The sequence below is a fragment of the Pan troglodytes genome, chromosome 9 (genome assembly GCF_028858775.2).
Source record: "Pan troglodytes isolate AG18354 chromosome 9, NHGRI_mPanTro3-v2.0_pri, whole genome shotgun sequence".
In the NCBI taxonomy this organism is placed as follows: Eukaryota; Metazoa; Chordata; class Mammalia; order Primates; family Hominidae; genus Pan; species Pan troglodytes.
In genome coordinates this window covers 80006586-80021293 of record NC_072407.2, presented here as the reverse complement: position 1 = coordinate 80021293, position 14708 = coordinate 80006586, and the positions used below count along the sequence as shown (strand labels likewise).

The following is a 14708-nucleotide window of genomic DNA, read 5'->3' as shown; positions in this document are numbered from 1 at the left end:
GATTTACTGACACTAACATGTGCACTACACCTTACAGTCTGTAAAATGTTCCTGCATTATTTCACTCCATTGTCACATCTTTGTCAGGTTAGTTATTATAAATGCATTTGTAGTTGAGCCATTTGCTCAAGAACCAGAGCTGTAGTCTGTAGCTTTGTTGCTTTATCCTTGGTCTCAGAAGTCTTCTACTGTACTATAGCTATCAGAGCAGGGACTGATGCCTTAAAGGATGGCAGCTTTTGCAAAACTGGAATAAGGAAGTATGGAAAGGCACCCCAAAACAAGAGAGGTGGCGCACAGCTTGAACAAAGGCAGTGCTCAGGAAACCTACAAACAGCATCGTGTACAGCAAAGGATGATGGGAAAGTCAGCCGAGCCTCTGAGTTTTTTGACGAGTCGTAAACCCCTCACAGAGCTCCGGGTTTTGCCTCTAGCTCTGGAGCACCCCGCCTCTGCCCTTTAACCTGTACTTCCTCCCTCCCTCCCTTCGCGCCGCGCCGCGCTAGTCTCTTAGCCACTCCGAGGCCACCAGCCAGCCTCCCAAAGCTCCCATTGGGTTGCCCACCCTTTCAGTCTCAGCTCCTCCCGCCAGAGGCCCCGCCTCCCACAAGCGAAGCTCTTATTTCCGTTCTTCCGGCGTAGGCCGCCAAATCAGTCCGTACAGTGGCGAGGCAGTCGAGCAACAGGAAGCGGTCGCTCTTTCCCCAAATCTCACTGCCTTGTGGGATCTCGGCAAGTCATCCACCCACCCCCCGCGCCTACGCAAGTTTTCCGGATCCGTCCACCCCCGCCTCCCTCCTAGTGTACGGAAGCTGAGAGGGCCCGCGGGTAGGCATGGCGGCGCACCTTAAGAAGCGGGTTTATGAGGAATTCACGAAAGTGGTTCAGGTAAGCTCTGGCGGGAAAGATCCAGAACCGATCCGGACCAGGGTAGATTATCCAAATCCCAGGCACTTTGCCGGAACAGAAGAGGCTCCATACGCCCGTGTTAAGTGCTGACTTGTTGATAATCTCTGATATTGCAAGTTAGTGGGCGTGTTAGTTTGCAGCCGCTGTTGTCATTAATATGTGAAGTCTGACAGGATTTTTAAAAAATTATTAGGAGAAACAGTGTTTTTTAATTTACGAAACTGTCTTATCCGTTATTTCATTTTATTCTCTCACACAACTTTGCTCCATCGCGTTACATTAGCATCCTCGTTTTCCAGATGTGGACATTGAGCCTTCCGGAGGGGTACGAGGATACAGCCAGTTAGCAGCAGAGCCCCTTCTAGCCTCCCCGCAGCCCCGTTCCAAAAAAAAACCTCCCAGGGACCAGTTGGAATATACACAAGGTTCTAAGGGGCTGAAAGAAGGGTCTATAGAATTCCTTCAGGCGCAGTCTAAGCAGGCGGGGGTCACAGACTTCATAGGGGAAGAGCTCTCTATTGGTAGAACAGCTCACCTAGGAAGGAGGGCAGTACCTTCCTCACCATGAAGTTGTGACAGGTGGGTAGAGTCCCTGTCAGGAGTCAGTGATGCTCCATGTGTCTCCACGTAGATGTTGCTAGGGTTGATCCTAAATCATCCTGATGTCCTATTTCTCAGATATTAATGTGTATACAAATTACCTGGGGACGTTGTTCAAATGTCGATTCTATTTGATAAGTCAAGCAGAGGAGGTGAGGCAAGATTCTGCATTCCTGACATGCCCCCAAATTTACACCAGTGCATTGGTTGCATTCTTAGATCCTTAGACTTGTAGAGTGGCAAGGCTTAGAGCATCCAGCAGGATACTGATCCTTAAACTTTACATCGATTCATTCATCCAGCATTAAAATATGTTAATACATAATACAAAATATGTCAATACATAATATAAAATTTACAATTTTAACAATTTTAAGTATAAAGTTCAGTGGCATTAAGAACATTAGCACTGTTGCACAATGTAATTTCCTCTCTTCCCAACATTCTGTTGTTCCCATTTCCCAAGACTGCTCAGCCCTCTTCCACCCATCCTCACATGACCAGATATGCCATGTATTCTTGTGTTTGCATATCTCAAAACTCTTGCACTGGTTGTCTCTTCTACACAGAATACATGCCATTCTTCCCTTTCTTTTTGTTCTCCACCCAGTGGACTTAACATTTGTGCTTCAAGACCCAAATGAAACCTCAGCGAGAGCTTAGTCTCTTCTTCACCTGTTTCTGTAGCATTCTGTGGTACTAATCTATTTGTACTTTTCGTTCAGTGCTGCTGTAATTACCGGTGTACCTGTCTTCCCACCAGTCGGAGGTCCTTGATGGCAGAGCTAATGCCTGGCTCATCTCCGTGTCCTGGAGATGGACAATAGGGCCTGGCTCACTAAAGTGTTATTGGTTGTTGAATGACAGTTGATATTGGTTGTCCTCTCCCTTATATAATACTTAGGGAAAAAATTCCTAGCTTTTGACCTAACTACAGCTTCGATAAGACTGAAAACTGAGTTTGAGAGGACTAGGATAGAAATGGCTAAGAATTTTAAGGGAAGAGCTAATTTCTTCACTTAATTTTTCATCAGTTGTTAACATAAAGTGATTAAATGAGATCTTAGTGTTTCTGTTCTTTTTTCTCTGCTGAAAAGATGAGGAGGGAGAACTGATATGTGCCTAGCACTTACATACACGTATAATAAAGTTATGTTTAATAACAGATTTATCGACTAGCTCTGTGATAATAAAGTATTGGTATGCCCTCCTATAGAAGAAGGCCTTCCCCAGCTAGTAAGTTGTTATTGAATACAAATTCCTCTGACTCCAAAGTCCTTATTCTTTTTATCATGTCATACTGTGTTCTTGTCTAGAATAATTCTAGTCTCTTTTCTATAGAAATGTGAATTTGTAAGGAGGTGATTGCTCAGTACATAAAAATGCACTATTAGGTGGTAAGGAAATTTATTTTATTATTATTTTTAAATAGAGACAGGATTTCACCATGTTGCCCAGGCTGGTCTCGAACTCCTGGGCTCAAGAGATCCTCCTGCCTCAGCCTCCCAAAGTGCTAGGATTTCAGGTGTAAGCCACTACGCCCATCGGATATTTGTTTCCTTTTCTTCTGTTTTGAGATGGAGTTTTGCTCTTTTCGCCCAAACTGGTGTGCAGTTGCGCAATCCTAGCTCACTGCAACTTCTGCCTCCTGGGTTCACGCAATCCTCAGCCTCCTGCATAGCTGGGACTGCAGGCATACACCACCACCCCCAGCTAATTTTTGTGTTTTTAGTGGAGACGGGGTTTTGCCATGTTGGCCAGGCTGGTCTTGAACTCCTGGCCTCAAGTGATCCGCCTGCCTCAGCCTCTCAAAGTGCTGGGATTACAGGCATGAGCCACCATGCCCTGTCTGATATTTGTTTTCTAATAAAGAATGGACTTTGGGAGACTGAAGCAGAGGGATCACTTGAGGCCAGAAGTTCGAAACCAGCCTGGGTAACATGGCAAAACCTGTCTCTACTAGAAATACAAAAATTAGCCATGTGTGGTGGCACACACCTGTAATTCCAGCTAGTTGGGAGTCAGGGAGGTGAATTGCTTGAACGTAGTAGGTGGAGGTGGCACACACCTATAATCCCAGCATGTTGGGTGTCAGTCAGAGAATCGTTTGAACCTGGGAAGTGGAGATTGCAGCAAGCCAAGATTGCACCATTGCACTCCTGCCTGGGCGACAGTGTCTTGCTCTGTCTTAAAAAAATGGAGTAGATCCTTTGTGTGACCTCTAAACCCAAAGGCTACCACAATCCTCAGAGATAGGTAGAGCAAAATGTTAGTGTAAGGCTGGGCACCGTGGCTCATGCTTGTAATCCCAGCACTTTGGGAGGCTGAGGTGCGAGGATTGCTTGAGCCCAGGAGTTAAGACCAGCCTGGGCAACATAGAGAGACTCCATCTCTAAGAAAAAAAAAAAGTATACCTATTTTACAGAGACATTAACTGAGACTCGGAGAAATTAAATGACTTGCCTAAAGTCATAGGAGCTGGTAAAGGCAAAATTGAGACTCATGGCCTTGTCACCAACCCGGTACTCTTTCTAGTTTATAATACTGTATTTTCCTAAGCCATCAGCTAAATATATTATTTGGTATAATGGAAAATCATTTCCACCAAATGAGGCAAAGTTAAATTTGCAGATTCTGTGTTTTCGATTTTCTCTACCCCTTGCAGCCACAGGAGGAAATTGCTACTAAGAAACTCCGACTAACAAAACCAAGTAAATCTGCAGCACTCCACATAGATCTGTGTAAAGCTACCTCCCCAGCAGATGCTTTGCAATACTTGCTCCAGTTTGCCAGGAAGCCTGTCGAGGCAGAAAGCGTAGAGGGAGTAGTCAGGATTCTCTTGGAACATTATTACAAGGTAAGAAAATCTTGAGGATCTGATGGGAGTATATCATGGGAGTTGTATCATGTCTGCAGAATGGTTAATATTACAAATAAATAAGGTATTCATTAGCAAGCTTTTATTGAGTGTCTTCCATGTGCTAGGTACTATGGATACCGAGATAAAAAAGATACAGATCTTGACCTCAGAAAGTTATACTGTGTATAGTAGATGGAAACAAGACATGTCAATGATAAGGTGCATCATACTGCTGAAGTTACTGTGAGTGCAGTATGTGCAGAGTACAGTGGAAGCACAAAAGAGGAGTTAATATCAATCATGACCCATTCATCTCTGGAATGTGGTCCTGCTGTTCCTTTCCTAATTCATGGCCCTCATATCTAATTGCAGTGGCCCTCTTTTTTAATTAAAAATACTTTTTTTTTTTTTTTTTTTTTTGAGACAGAGTCTCGCTCTGTTGCCCATGCTGGAGTGCAGTAGTGCAATCTTGGCTCACTGCAACCTCTGCCTCCTGGGTTCAAGCGATTCTCCTGCCTCAGCCTCCTTAGTAGCTGAGATTACAGGCACGTGCCACCACACCCTGCTAATTTTTGTATTTTTAGTAGAGACGGGGTTTTGCCATGTTGGCCAGGCTGGTCTCGAACTCCTGACCTTAAGTGATGCGGCCACCTTGGCCTCCCAAAGTGTTAGGATTACAGGCGTGAGCCACTGCGTCTGGCCAAAAAAACTGTTTTTGAGACAGAGGCTCACTGTCACCCAGCCTAGAGTTTAGTGGCACCATCATAGGTCACTGTAGCCTGGAACTCCTGGGCTTAAGTGATTCTCCTGGCTCAGCCTTCCACGTAGGTGGGACTGCAGACGTGCCACTACTCCAGGCTAAGTTTTGCTTTTTTTTTTTTTTTTTTTGAGACTTGGTCTGTCACTCAGGCTGGAGTATAGTGGTGGCACAATCTTGGCTCACTGCAACCTCCGTCTCTTTGGTTTAAGTGATTCTTCTGCGTCAGCCTCCAGAGTGGCTAGGACCACAGGTGTGTGACACCACACCCAGCTAATTTTTTTTTTTGTATTTTTAGTAGAGATGGGGTTTTGCTGTGTTGGCCAGGCTGGTCTTGTACTCCTGACCTCAAGTGATCCATGCACCCTGGCCTCCCAAAGTGCTGGGATTGCAAGCGTGAGCTACCATGCCCAGCCCAAAAATCATTATTATTATTACTATTATTATTTTTGAGATGGGGTCTTGCTTTCTCGCCCAGGCGGGAGTGCAGTGGTGCTATCACGGCTCACTGTACCCTCGACCTCCGAGGCTCAATTGATCCTCCTGCCTCAGCCTTCTGAGTAGCTGGGACTACAGGCATGTGCAGCATGCCTGGCTAATTTTTGTATTTTTTTTTTTTTTGTAGAGACAGGGCTTTGCTATGTTGCACAGGCTGATCTCGAATTCCTGGGCTCAAGCAATCCACCCTCCTTGGGCTCCCAAGTTGCTGAGATTACAGGTGTGAACCACCACACTCAGCCCCCAAATTGTTAAGCTTATGGAAAAGTAGATAAAATACTATAGTGACCTACCAAATATCCATTCCTAGAATTTAACAGTTATTAGTATTTTGTCAAATTTGCTCTATTTTTTCACTGAATTTTATTTTATTTTGTTATTATTTTTTTTGAGATGAGTCTCACTCTGTTGCCCAGGCTGGAGTGTAATAGCACTCCTGGGTTCAAGCAGTTCTCCTGCCTCAGCCTCCCAAGTAGCTGGGACTACAGGCGTGCGCCATCACGCCCAGCTAATTTTGTATTTTTAGTAGAGATAGGGTTTCACCATGTTGGCCAGGCTAGTCTCGAATTCCAGACCTCAGGTGATCCACCTGCCTCGGCCTCCCAAAGTGCTGGGATTACAGGTGTGAGCCACCGCGCCCAGCCTTGTTTTGTTGAATTTTTAAAAAGATATGTCATTTTTTTCTAATTATTTCATTACATATCTATTAAAAAGGGATACCTTTTTATTGTTTTCTTTTTTTTTCTCACTGCTATGAGAAAGTAGAGGGACTTTTTATTTTTTAACATAGCCACCTAACCCTAATGAATAAAGTTAAGTAATTCTTTAATGTCATCTAAGAATTAGTTGATATTTAGATTTCTCTAGTTGTTCTCCCAATACCTTTTTATAGTTGATGTATTCAAATCAAAATGCAAACCAGGTCCCCACATGGCATTCAGTCTTTTTAAAAAATCTACAACAGTTACTATTTTGGTGACATTGATTTGATGAAGAAACTGAGACAGTTCTTTTGTAAAATGTCTTGTTTTCTGAATTCATTTACTTCTTTAAGGATTAACTTGTTCCTCTGTTCTCTGTATTTACTATGAACTGAAAGTTAGATCTATAGGCTTTGTTAGATTTAATTTAAGCATATTTTTGACAATTTTAAGACTATGTTATAAATGGTGACTTGTACTTCATATTGCAACTATCAGCATGCAAATGTCACCGTTACATTGAGGTCTTCCTTTACCCTTCTGTTTCATATCGAAACTGCCTGTCCCCGCCCCGCACTTCCTAGTCCCCTTCCTTGATTTTGTTTTCTCCATAGTAATTGCCGTCTTCTAATATTCTGTATAATTTCTTGTTAATTATGTTCCTTGTCCATTTCCCCATGCAGGAACATAAGCTTCCCTTGAGCAGGGATTTTTATGTTTTTTAATTGTTGTTTCTACAGAATCAAGAACAGTGCCTGGTAAAATAAATAATTGTTGAATGAATAAATGAATTAATTGATGCTTTTGTGATACATTTTACTCAACAAATATATATCAGACTTTGTTCTGGGCACTGGACGGTGTCCATTAGCACAATTGTTAAGTCTTATGCGTTGCAATTGTTTGCCATATGTGTCTATCTCCTTCAGACTTTGAGCTCCGTAAATTCAGAGGCTGCAGATCCATTAGTCTCTATCCCAGTGCCTGACAGGTTCCTAGGAACATTGAAGGGACATTATAAATGTTTCACTTATGTTTTACATGAACAAAATCAGGCTTTCTTTTTTTGTTGTTCTTTAAAAAAATTTTTTTAAAAATCGTATCTATCTATCTAGAGACTGGGTTATGAGACTGGCTAATTTTTGTATTTTTGATAGAGATGAGGTTTCACCATGTTGCCAAGGTTGGTCTCAAACTCCTGGGCTCAAGCAATTCACCTACCTCAGCCTCCCAAAGTGCTGGGATTACAGGCATGAACCACTGTGCCTGGCATCTTTTTGAGTGTTGCTCTGTTGCCCAGTCTAGAGTGCAATGGCGTGATCACTGCTCACTGAAGTCTGGACTCCCAGGCTCAAGCCATCCTCCCACCTCAGCCTCCTGAGGAGCTGGGACCACAGGCACATGCCACCACTCCCAGCTAATTTTTTCTTTTTAATTTTTTTTGTAGAGATGGAGTCTCTCTGTGTTGCCCAGGCTGGTCTCGAATTCCTGAGCTCAAGCAACCCTCCTGCTTGGCCCTCACAAAGGATTGGGATTACAGGCGTGAGCTACCACATCTGACCAAAATCAGGATTTCTGTTCTCAAGAAGTTTTCGATCTCTCAGTGATCTATTTTCCGTTAGTCTTTTTCTTAGCAATATCTACCATTATTATTATATTAAAGATCTATTACCAATAATCATCTATAATAATACTTCTTAGAGCAGTTAACATTATATTGCTTGTTAGAGTTTGAAAGCACTTTCCATATGTAATATTTTATTTAATCCTGGTGACAGCACCATTGTTATCTCTAAATTCCAGATATGGAACTAAGCTTAGAGCTGTTTAGCATCCAAGGTCACCCAGCTAGTAAATGGAAGGTATGGATTTGAACTTGGGTTTTTTTTTTAAAAAACCTTTTGTTATGGAACATTTCAGATATATACTATGTAAGTAAAGAGAATAGTTTAATTAATTCCCATGTACCCATTACCTGGCTTCAAAAATTATCATTTTGTGGCCAAACTTGTTTCATTTTCCCTCTTCCCCAGTCCACTTCTACTTCTTTACCCTCACCTTCTCCACCAGATTCTTATGAAAATAAATTCCTGGCATCATATTATTTTAATCATAACTTTTGGTTTATATCTTTAAGTGGTGAAGACTTTTTATTATTATACTTTAGGTTCTAGGGCACATGTGCACAACGTGCAGGTTTGTTACATATATATACATGTGCCATGTTGGCTTGCTGCACCCATTAACTCATCATTTACTTTAGGTATTTCTCCTAATGCTATCCCTCCCCCAGCCCCCCACTCCCCAACAGGCCCCAGTGTGTGATGTTTCCCGCCCTGTGTCCAAGTGTTCTCACTGTTCAATTCCCACCTATGAGTGAGAACATGCGGTGTTTGGTTTTCTGTCCTTGTGATAGTTTGCTGAGAATGATGGTTTTCAGCTTCATCCATTTCCCTGTGAAGGACATGAACGCATCCTTTTTTATGGCTGCATAGTATTCCATGGTGTATATGTGCCACATTTTCTTAATCCACTCTATCGTTGGTGGACATTTGGGTTACTTCCAAGTCTTTGCTCTTGTGAATAGTGCCGCAATAAACATACGTGCACATGTGTCTTTATAGTAGCATGATTTATAATCCTTTGGGTATATACCCAGTAATAGGATTGCTGGGTCAAATGGTATTTCTAGTTCTAGATCCTTGAGGAATTGCCACACTCTCTTCCACAATGGTTGAACTAATTTACACTCCCACCAACAGTGTAAAAGTGTTCCTATTTCTCCACATCCTCTCCAGCATCTGTTGTTTCCTGACTTTTTAATGATTGCCATTCTAACTGATGTGAGATGGTATCTCATTGTGGTTTTGATTTGCATTTCTCTGATGACCAGTGATGGTGAGCATTTTTTCATGTGTCTGTTGGCTGCATAAATGTGGTGAAGACTCTTAAAAAACATAATCTTTTGTCATGTCTAAAAGCAAAATTTAACTCAGGTGTTCTGATGTCAGATCTCAAGCACTTTAACCAGTCCATGCTGCATGCATTAATCAAGTGGACCCTAGCTCCTAAGGAAATGAGGAGGGATGCCAGATGGACCCAGTTCTAGATTGTTGACCATAGTGTTTTTTACCCTTTCTTCTGTTCTATCCAGAAATGTGGTATTTTATATTAATATTTTAGTGGATAAAACTACTCTGGCTTCTGCTTTTTCCTACTTTTTTTGTGTGTGATCAGGCATTAGTATCTGAACTTATTTCACATGATTGATTCTTCACTTATGCTACTGTGCTAGTAGCTATGGAGGATGCAGAGCTGTGAGACATGTTCTTTGTCCTTTAGGGGCTAGCAGTGTAGTCGGCAGACCATATATGTAGTATGTAGATAGTAAGTGCTAAAGTTTTCCATTTGCTTATTTTTTCATTTGCTCAGCATGTCTGAATACTTACTCTGTGCCAGGCTTTGTGCTTCATGTTGGTAATAGAGATGTAGATGATGTAATCCCTGATCTGAGTCTTGAGTAAATAAGAAACAAATTAATAACAATACAGTGTTTCAGGTCTTATGAAATCTGGGGTAGGTTATGATATGGCCTCAAAGAAGGGGGCGATTAATTATTGGAAACAGGGATCCAGAAATGCATTATAGAGTGGTAGCGATGCTTGAGAAAAGTCCTAGAAATAGATTTTGGCCAGTTGGAAGACAGGGGGAAAGACATTTTAGTTGTGAGCAACCGTGAACATGGGCATGGAGATGTGAGACAGGCTATCACATTAGAAGAAATGCAGCTAGTTTGGCTGGTGCAGATTTTAGGTTGGGAGCTCATCAAGAGATAAGACCAGAAGATTTGGAAGGGATCTGATTCTAAAGGGCCTTGTATTCTACCTTGTCAGTTTTTGTTTTAGAAATGTCACTCTGAGGGGAAGTATGGAGGATAAAGGAATTGGATGACTGGAGTTAGAGTGACCAATTAGAAGACTGTAAGTTTGGGGAAAGGTGATGAAAGCCTGAACCAAGACAGTTTTAATGGTCAGAAGAAACAATTATTAGAGAAGGCTTCCCTGGAGGTAATTCTGTTTTTAGCTCAGGTGTGAAGGAGATCATTTATGTGTCATAGTAGAAGGAGTGCTAAGGGATTATTTCAGAAAGTAAAAGAACTTGAGTAAAGTATCCAAATGGATAAGGAATGTCACTAGGTCAGATGCTCTCTTATCTCCTTTTTTTTTTTTTATTTACATTTATTTTCTTTTCCCCCCTTTTTTCCCCTTTTTTTTCCTAACAAGGTCTCACTCCAGGCTGGAGTGCAGTGGTGCTATCATGGTTCACTGAAACCTCCACCTCCCAGGCTTATGCAATCCTCTCACCTCAGCCTCCTAAGTAGCTGGAACTATAGGCATGTGCCACCATGCCTGGCTAATCATTTCTTAATTGTGGTAACAATTAAAATTTATTATCTTAACCATTTTAAGTGTGCAGTTCATGTGTATTAAGTACATTCATGTTGTTATGCAGCCATCACCACCATCCATCTCCAGAACTCTTTTCATCTTGTAAAACTGAAACTCTTTCCCCATTAAACAGTAATCCTCCATCACCCCCACCTCCAGCCCCTGGCAACCACCATCTACCTTTTTTTTTTTTTCATTTTTTGACACAGAGTCTCACTCTGTCACCCAGGCTGGAGTGCAGTGGCGTGATCTCAGCTCACTGCAACTTCTGCCTCCTGTGTTCAAGTGATTCTCCTGCCTCGGCCTCCCAAGTAGCTGGGACTATAGGCGTGCACCACCATGCCTGCCTAATTTTTGTATTTTTGGTAGAGACAGGGTTTTGCCATGTTGGTCAGTCTGGTCTCAAACTTCCTGACGTAGGGTGATCTGCCTGCCTTGGCCTCCCAAGGTGTTGGGATTACAGATGTGAGCCACTGTGCCCGGTCTCATTCTACATTTTGTCTCCGTGATTTCAACTGCTCTAAGTACCTCATATAAGTGGAATTATAAAGTATTTGTCTTTTTGTGCCTGGCTTTTTTCACTTAGCATAATATCCTCTAGGTTTATCCATGTGTTAGGCTATGTCAGAATTTCCTTCTTTTTTAAGGCTAAATAATATTCCATTATGTGTATATACCATATTTTGCTTATCTATTCATTTGCCAATGGATACTTGCATTGCTTCCACATTTTAGCTGTTGTGAATAATGCTGTTATGAACATATTTGTCCAAATATTTCTTCAAGACCCTGCTTTAAATTTTTTTGAGTATATACCCAAAAGTGGAATTGCTGGATCATATGTAATTCTATTATTAATTTTTTGAGGAGCCACCATACTGTTTTCCTACACTTGATCTTAGCCAAAAGGCCCAGAAGCGATTTCCATCATACTGTTTTCCACAGTGGCTTTGCTGTTTTACATCCCCACCAGCAGGTCACAAAGATTCTAATTTCTCTACATCCTCGCCAACACTTGTTTTCTGTTTTTTGATAGTAGCCATCTTAACGAGTATGAGATGGTGTCTCATTGTAGTTTTGATTTGCATTTCTGTAATGATTAGTGATGTTGAGCCTCTTTTCATGTGTTTATTTGGCCATTTGTGTATCTTCTTTGGAGAAATGTCTATTCAAGTTCTTTGCCCAGTTTTGATTTGGGTTGTTTCTCTTGTTCAGTTTTGGAATTGTTAATATATTCTGATACTAATTTCAAATCAAGAATCTAACTTTACAACTTAAAGAACTAGAAGAAGACTGGGGCATGGTGACTCACACGTGTAATCCCAGCACTTTGGGAGGCCTAGGCAGGAGCCCAGGAGTTCAAAACCAAACCGGCAACATAGTGAGACCCTGTCTCTATTATTTAACAAAACAAAACTAGAAAAACAGCAAACTAAACCCAAACTTAGTAGAAGGAAGAAAATAATAAAGATCAAGGAACTGTTATTTGACTGCCTACTATATGCCCATTTTTGTGCTAGTAATTTTCCTCTCAGTAGCCCTCTGAGGTTATTACCCCCATTTCACAGATAAGGCTCAGAGAGGTTAGTTGTTTAAGACATACAGCTGTTGTGTAGTGAATCCAGGCTTCACACCTACATCTGGCTAATTTCAAAGCCCTTTCTCTTTCTGCTTCACCTCACACCTTAAGGTAAGTTCCCAAGAAAGTGACTTTTCTAAAGTTATGTGCATAATAAGTGGCATAGCATGCCAGGATTTTAGATCTTCCAACGCTGTATCTATTGCCCCTTCTCCTGCTTTAGGCCTCCTTATTGTGCCTGGTGACCTCCTTAGAAACTGAATATAGGAGGCAGGGAGTTGGTCTTATTTGAAAAGCACCTTATCCTTTGAGCATACACTTAAGTAATTTTGTCTTTAGTATAGAAAGATGATCTATTCTCAGCACTGGTTAGGTACTTTTTTTCCTCTCATTTCACATATATTTATTGATCTTTTCAGTGTCAGGTATTGTGCTATATTCTTGAGATATGGCAGTGAACAAGAGAGCATTCCTGTTTGTCTTTGGAGGAAATTTCTCACCACAGGAATTTTGGTGCCCATTAGAGACCACCTCCCTCTCTCTAAGCTAAAACAGCCAGACTATTTCTTTGTCAGTCTCCCCTGCAGCTGGGGCCCAGGCACAAGACTTACACTCAGACAGTCACACTTGCCTCCTCCAGACTTCTAATCAGGATCTGGTGATTCAAAAAAGCAGGTAGGGCTGAGCGTGGTGGCTCACACCTGTAATTCCAGCATTTTGGGAAGCCGAGGCAGGAGGATTGCTTGAGCTCAGGAGTTTGAGACCAACTTGGGCAACAAAGCAAAAGCTCATCTCTACTAAAAATTAAAAAAAAGTAGCCAGGTGTGGTAGCATGTATCTGTAGTCCCAGCTACTTGGGAGGCTGAGGTTGGAGGTTCACTTGAGCTCAGGAGGTCAAGGCTCTAGTTAGCCATGATTGCGCCACTGCACTCTGACCTGGGAGACAGTGAGACCCTGTTTCAAAAAAAAAAAAAAAGACAGGTAGAATGAAAGATTCTTTCTGGTGATAGCAGTGGTAGCTGCAACACTCACTTTCCAGGGACTCCAAAAGCAGTGGTACTGGCAGCAATGTTGTATACCCAGTTGTTGGTGCAAGTTGCTCTGACTTGTGTCTAACATGACTACTCAGTGGAGGTCAGGTACTTTTAATGCCAATGGCACGTTTTTTATTAGAAGATAATGACATCAGAATGGCATAGAAAAGTTCTCATTCACTTTGCAGTATTTGGATGTAATGTATCAACTGAGAAAGCTGTCTCCCCGGCAGAGGTTGCATTGAGCCAAGATCACGCACTGCACTCCAGGCTGGGCAACAGATTAAAACTCCATCTCAAAAATAAATAAATAAATAAATAAATAAATAAATAAATGAATAAATAAAAGAAAGCTGTCTCTCCAGAAGTATATAAAATTAATTTTTCAGAAATGATGCCATAGAATACTTGGATCATTGAATCTCTTTTGGGATGTTAGTTTTCCATGTTCCTGTTTGTTGGTTAGCTAAGTGTAAAGCATCAAAGTGACAATTGCTTCTTTTTTTCCAGGAGAATGATCCATCTGTGAGACTGAAAATTGCATCATTGTTGGGTTTATTATCAAAGACAGCAGGATTTTCACCAGACTGCATTATGGATGATGCCATTAACATCCTGCAGAATGAAAGTAAGTTGCAATTTAAAAGCTCTATAGTCAGAGCAGAAATATTTAGTTCTTTTTGTATAGAATTTAGGACAAAATTTTGTTGTGTTGATTGTTATTGAAGAGGAATTTGAGGATAATTTAATGAAACCATATATACATATTCACATTAGAGTAGAAATACAGTTTTATCTCTTAATAGCTGTCATTTATTGGCCAGGTACCTACCATATATTTGAGGTAGTTTACATATGATATAGACATTATTGTCCCTTCTTTTTTTTTTTTTTTTTTTTGCTTGTTTGTTTTTTGTTTTGAGGCAGGGCCTTGATATATTGAGCAGCCTGACTCCAGGCTGGAGTCCAGAAGTCCAAACATGTTAATGACCCTTGCTATATATTACCCTATTGCTTTCTAAAAGGATTATTTCAGCTTACACTGAAACCTGTAACTGAACATACAGTACTCGTTCCATCAAGAAACTTTTTTTTTTTTAACGGAGTCTCGCTCTGTCTCCCAGGCTGGAGTGCAGTGGCACGATCTCGGCTCACTGTAAGCTCTGCCTCCTGGGTTCACGCCATTCTCCTGCCTCAGCCTCCCAAGTAGCTGGGACTACAGGTGCCTGCCACCACGCCCTGGCTGATTTTTTTTGTATTTTTAGTAGAGACAGGGTTTCACCATGTTAGCCATGATGGTCTCGATCTCCTGACCTTGTGAT

At 41.5% G+C, this 14708-nt stretch overlaps 1 protein-coding gene across 6 annotated transcripts in view; it reads left to right on the top strand.

The window, feature by feature from the left end:
- Positions 1 to 381: 381 nt before the first annotated feature.
- Positions 382 to 14708, top strand: part of INTS4 (integrator complex subunit 4) — a 116865-nt gene continuing 102538 nt past the window's right edge. Inside the window, exons 1-4 of one of the 6 annotated variants that reach the window (XM_063783305.1) lie at positions 615 to 888; positions 4175 to 4366; positions 7773 to 7942; positions 13897 to 14014. In XM_063783305.1, the coding sequence (XP_063639375.1) occupies positions 13981 to 14014 (34 nt within the window). In that variant the 5' untranslated portion in view covers positions 615 to 888; positions 4175 to 4366; positions 7773 to 7942; positions 13897 to 13980. Of the gene's footprint in view, positions 889 to 4174; positions 4367 to 7772; positions 7943 to 13896; positions 14015 to 14708 lie in introns of all 6 variants that reach the window. The other 5 variants (XM_063783307.1, XM_003313222.6, XM_016921696.4 and 2 more) reach the window with 5 other exon arrangements.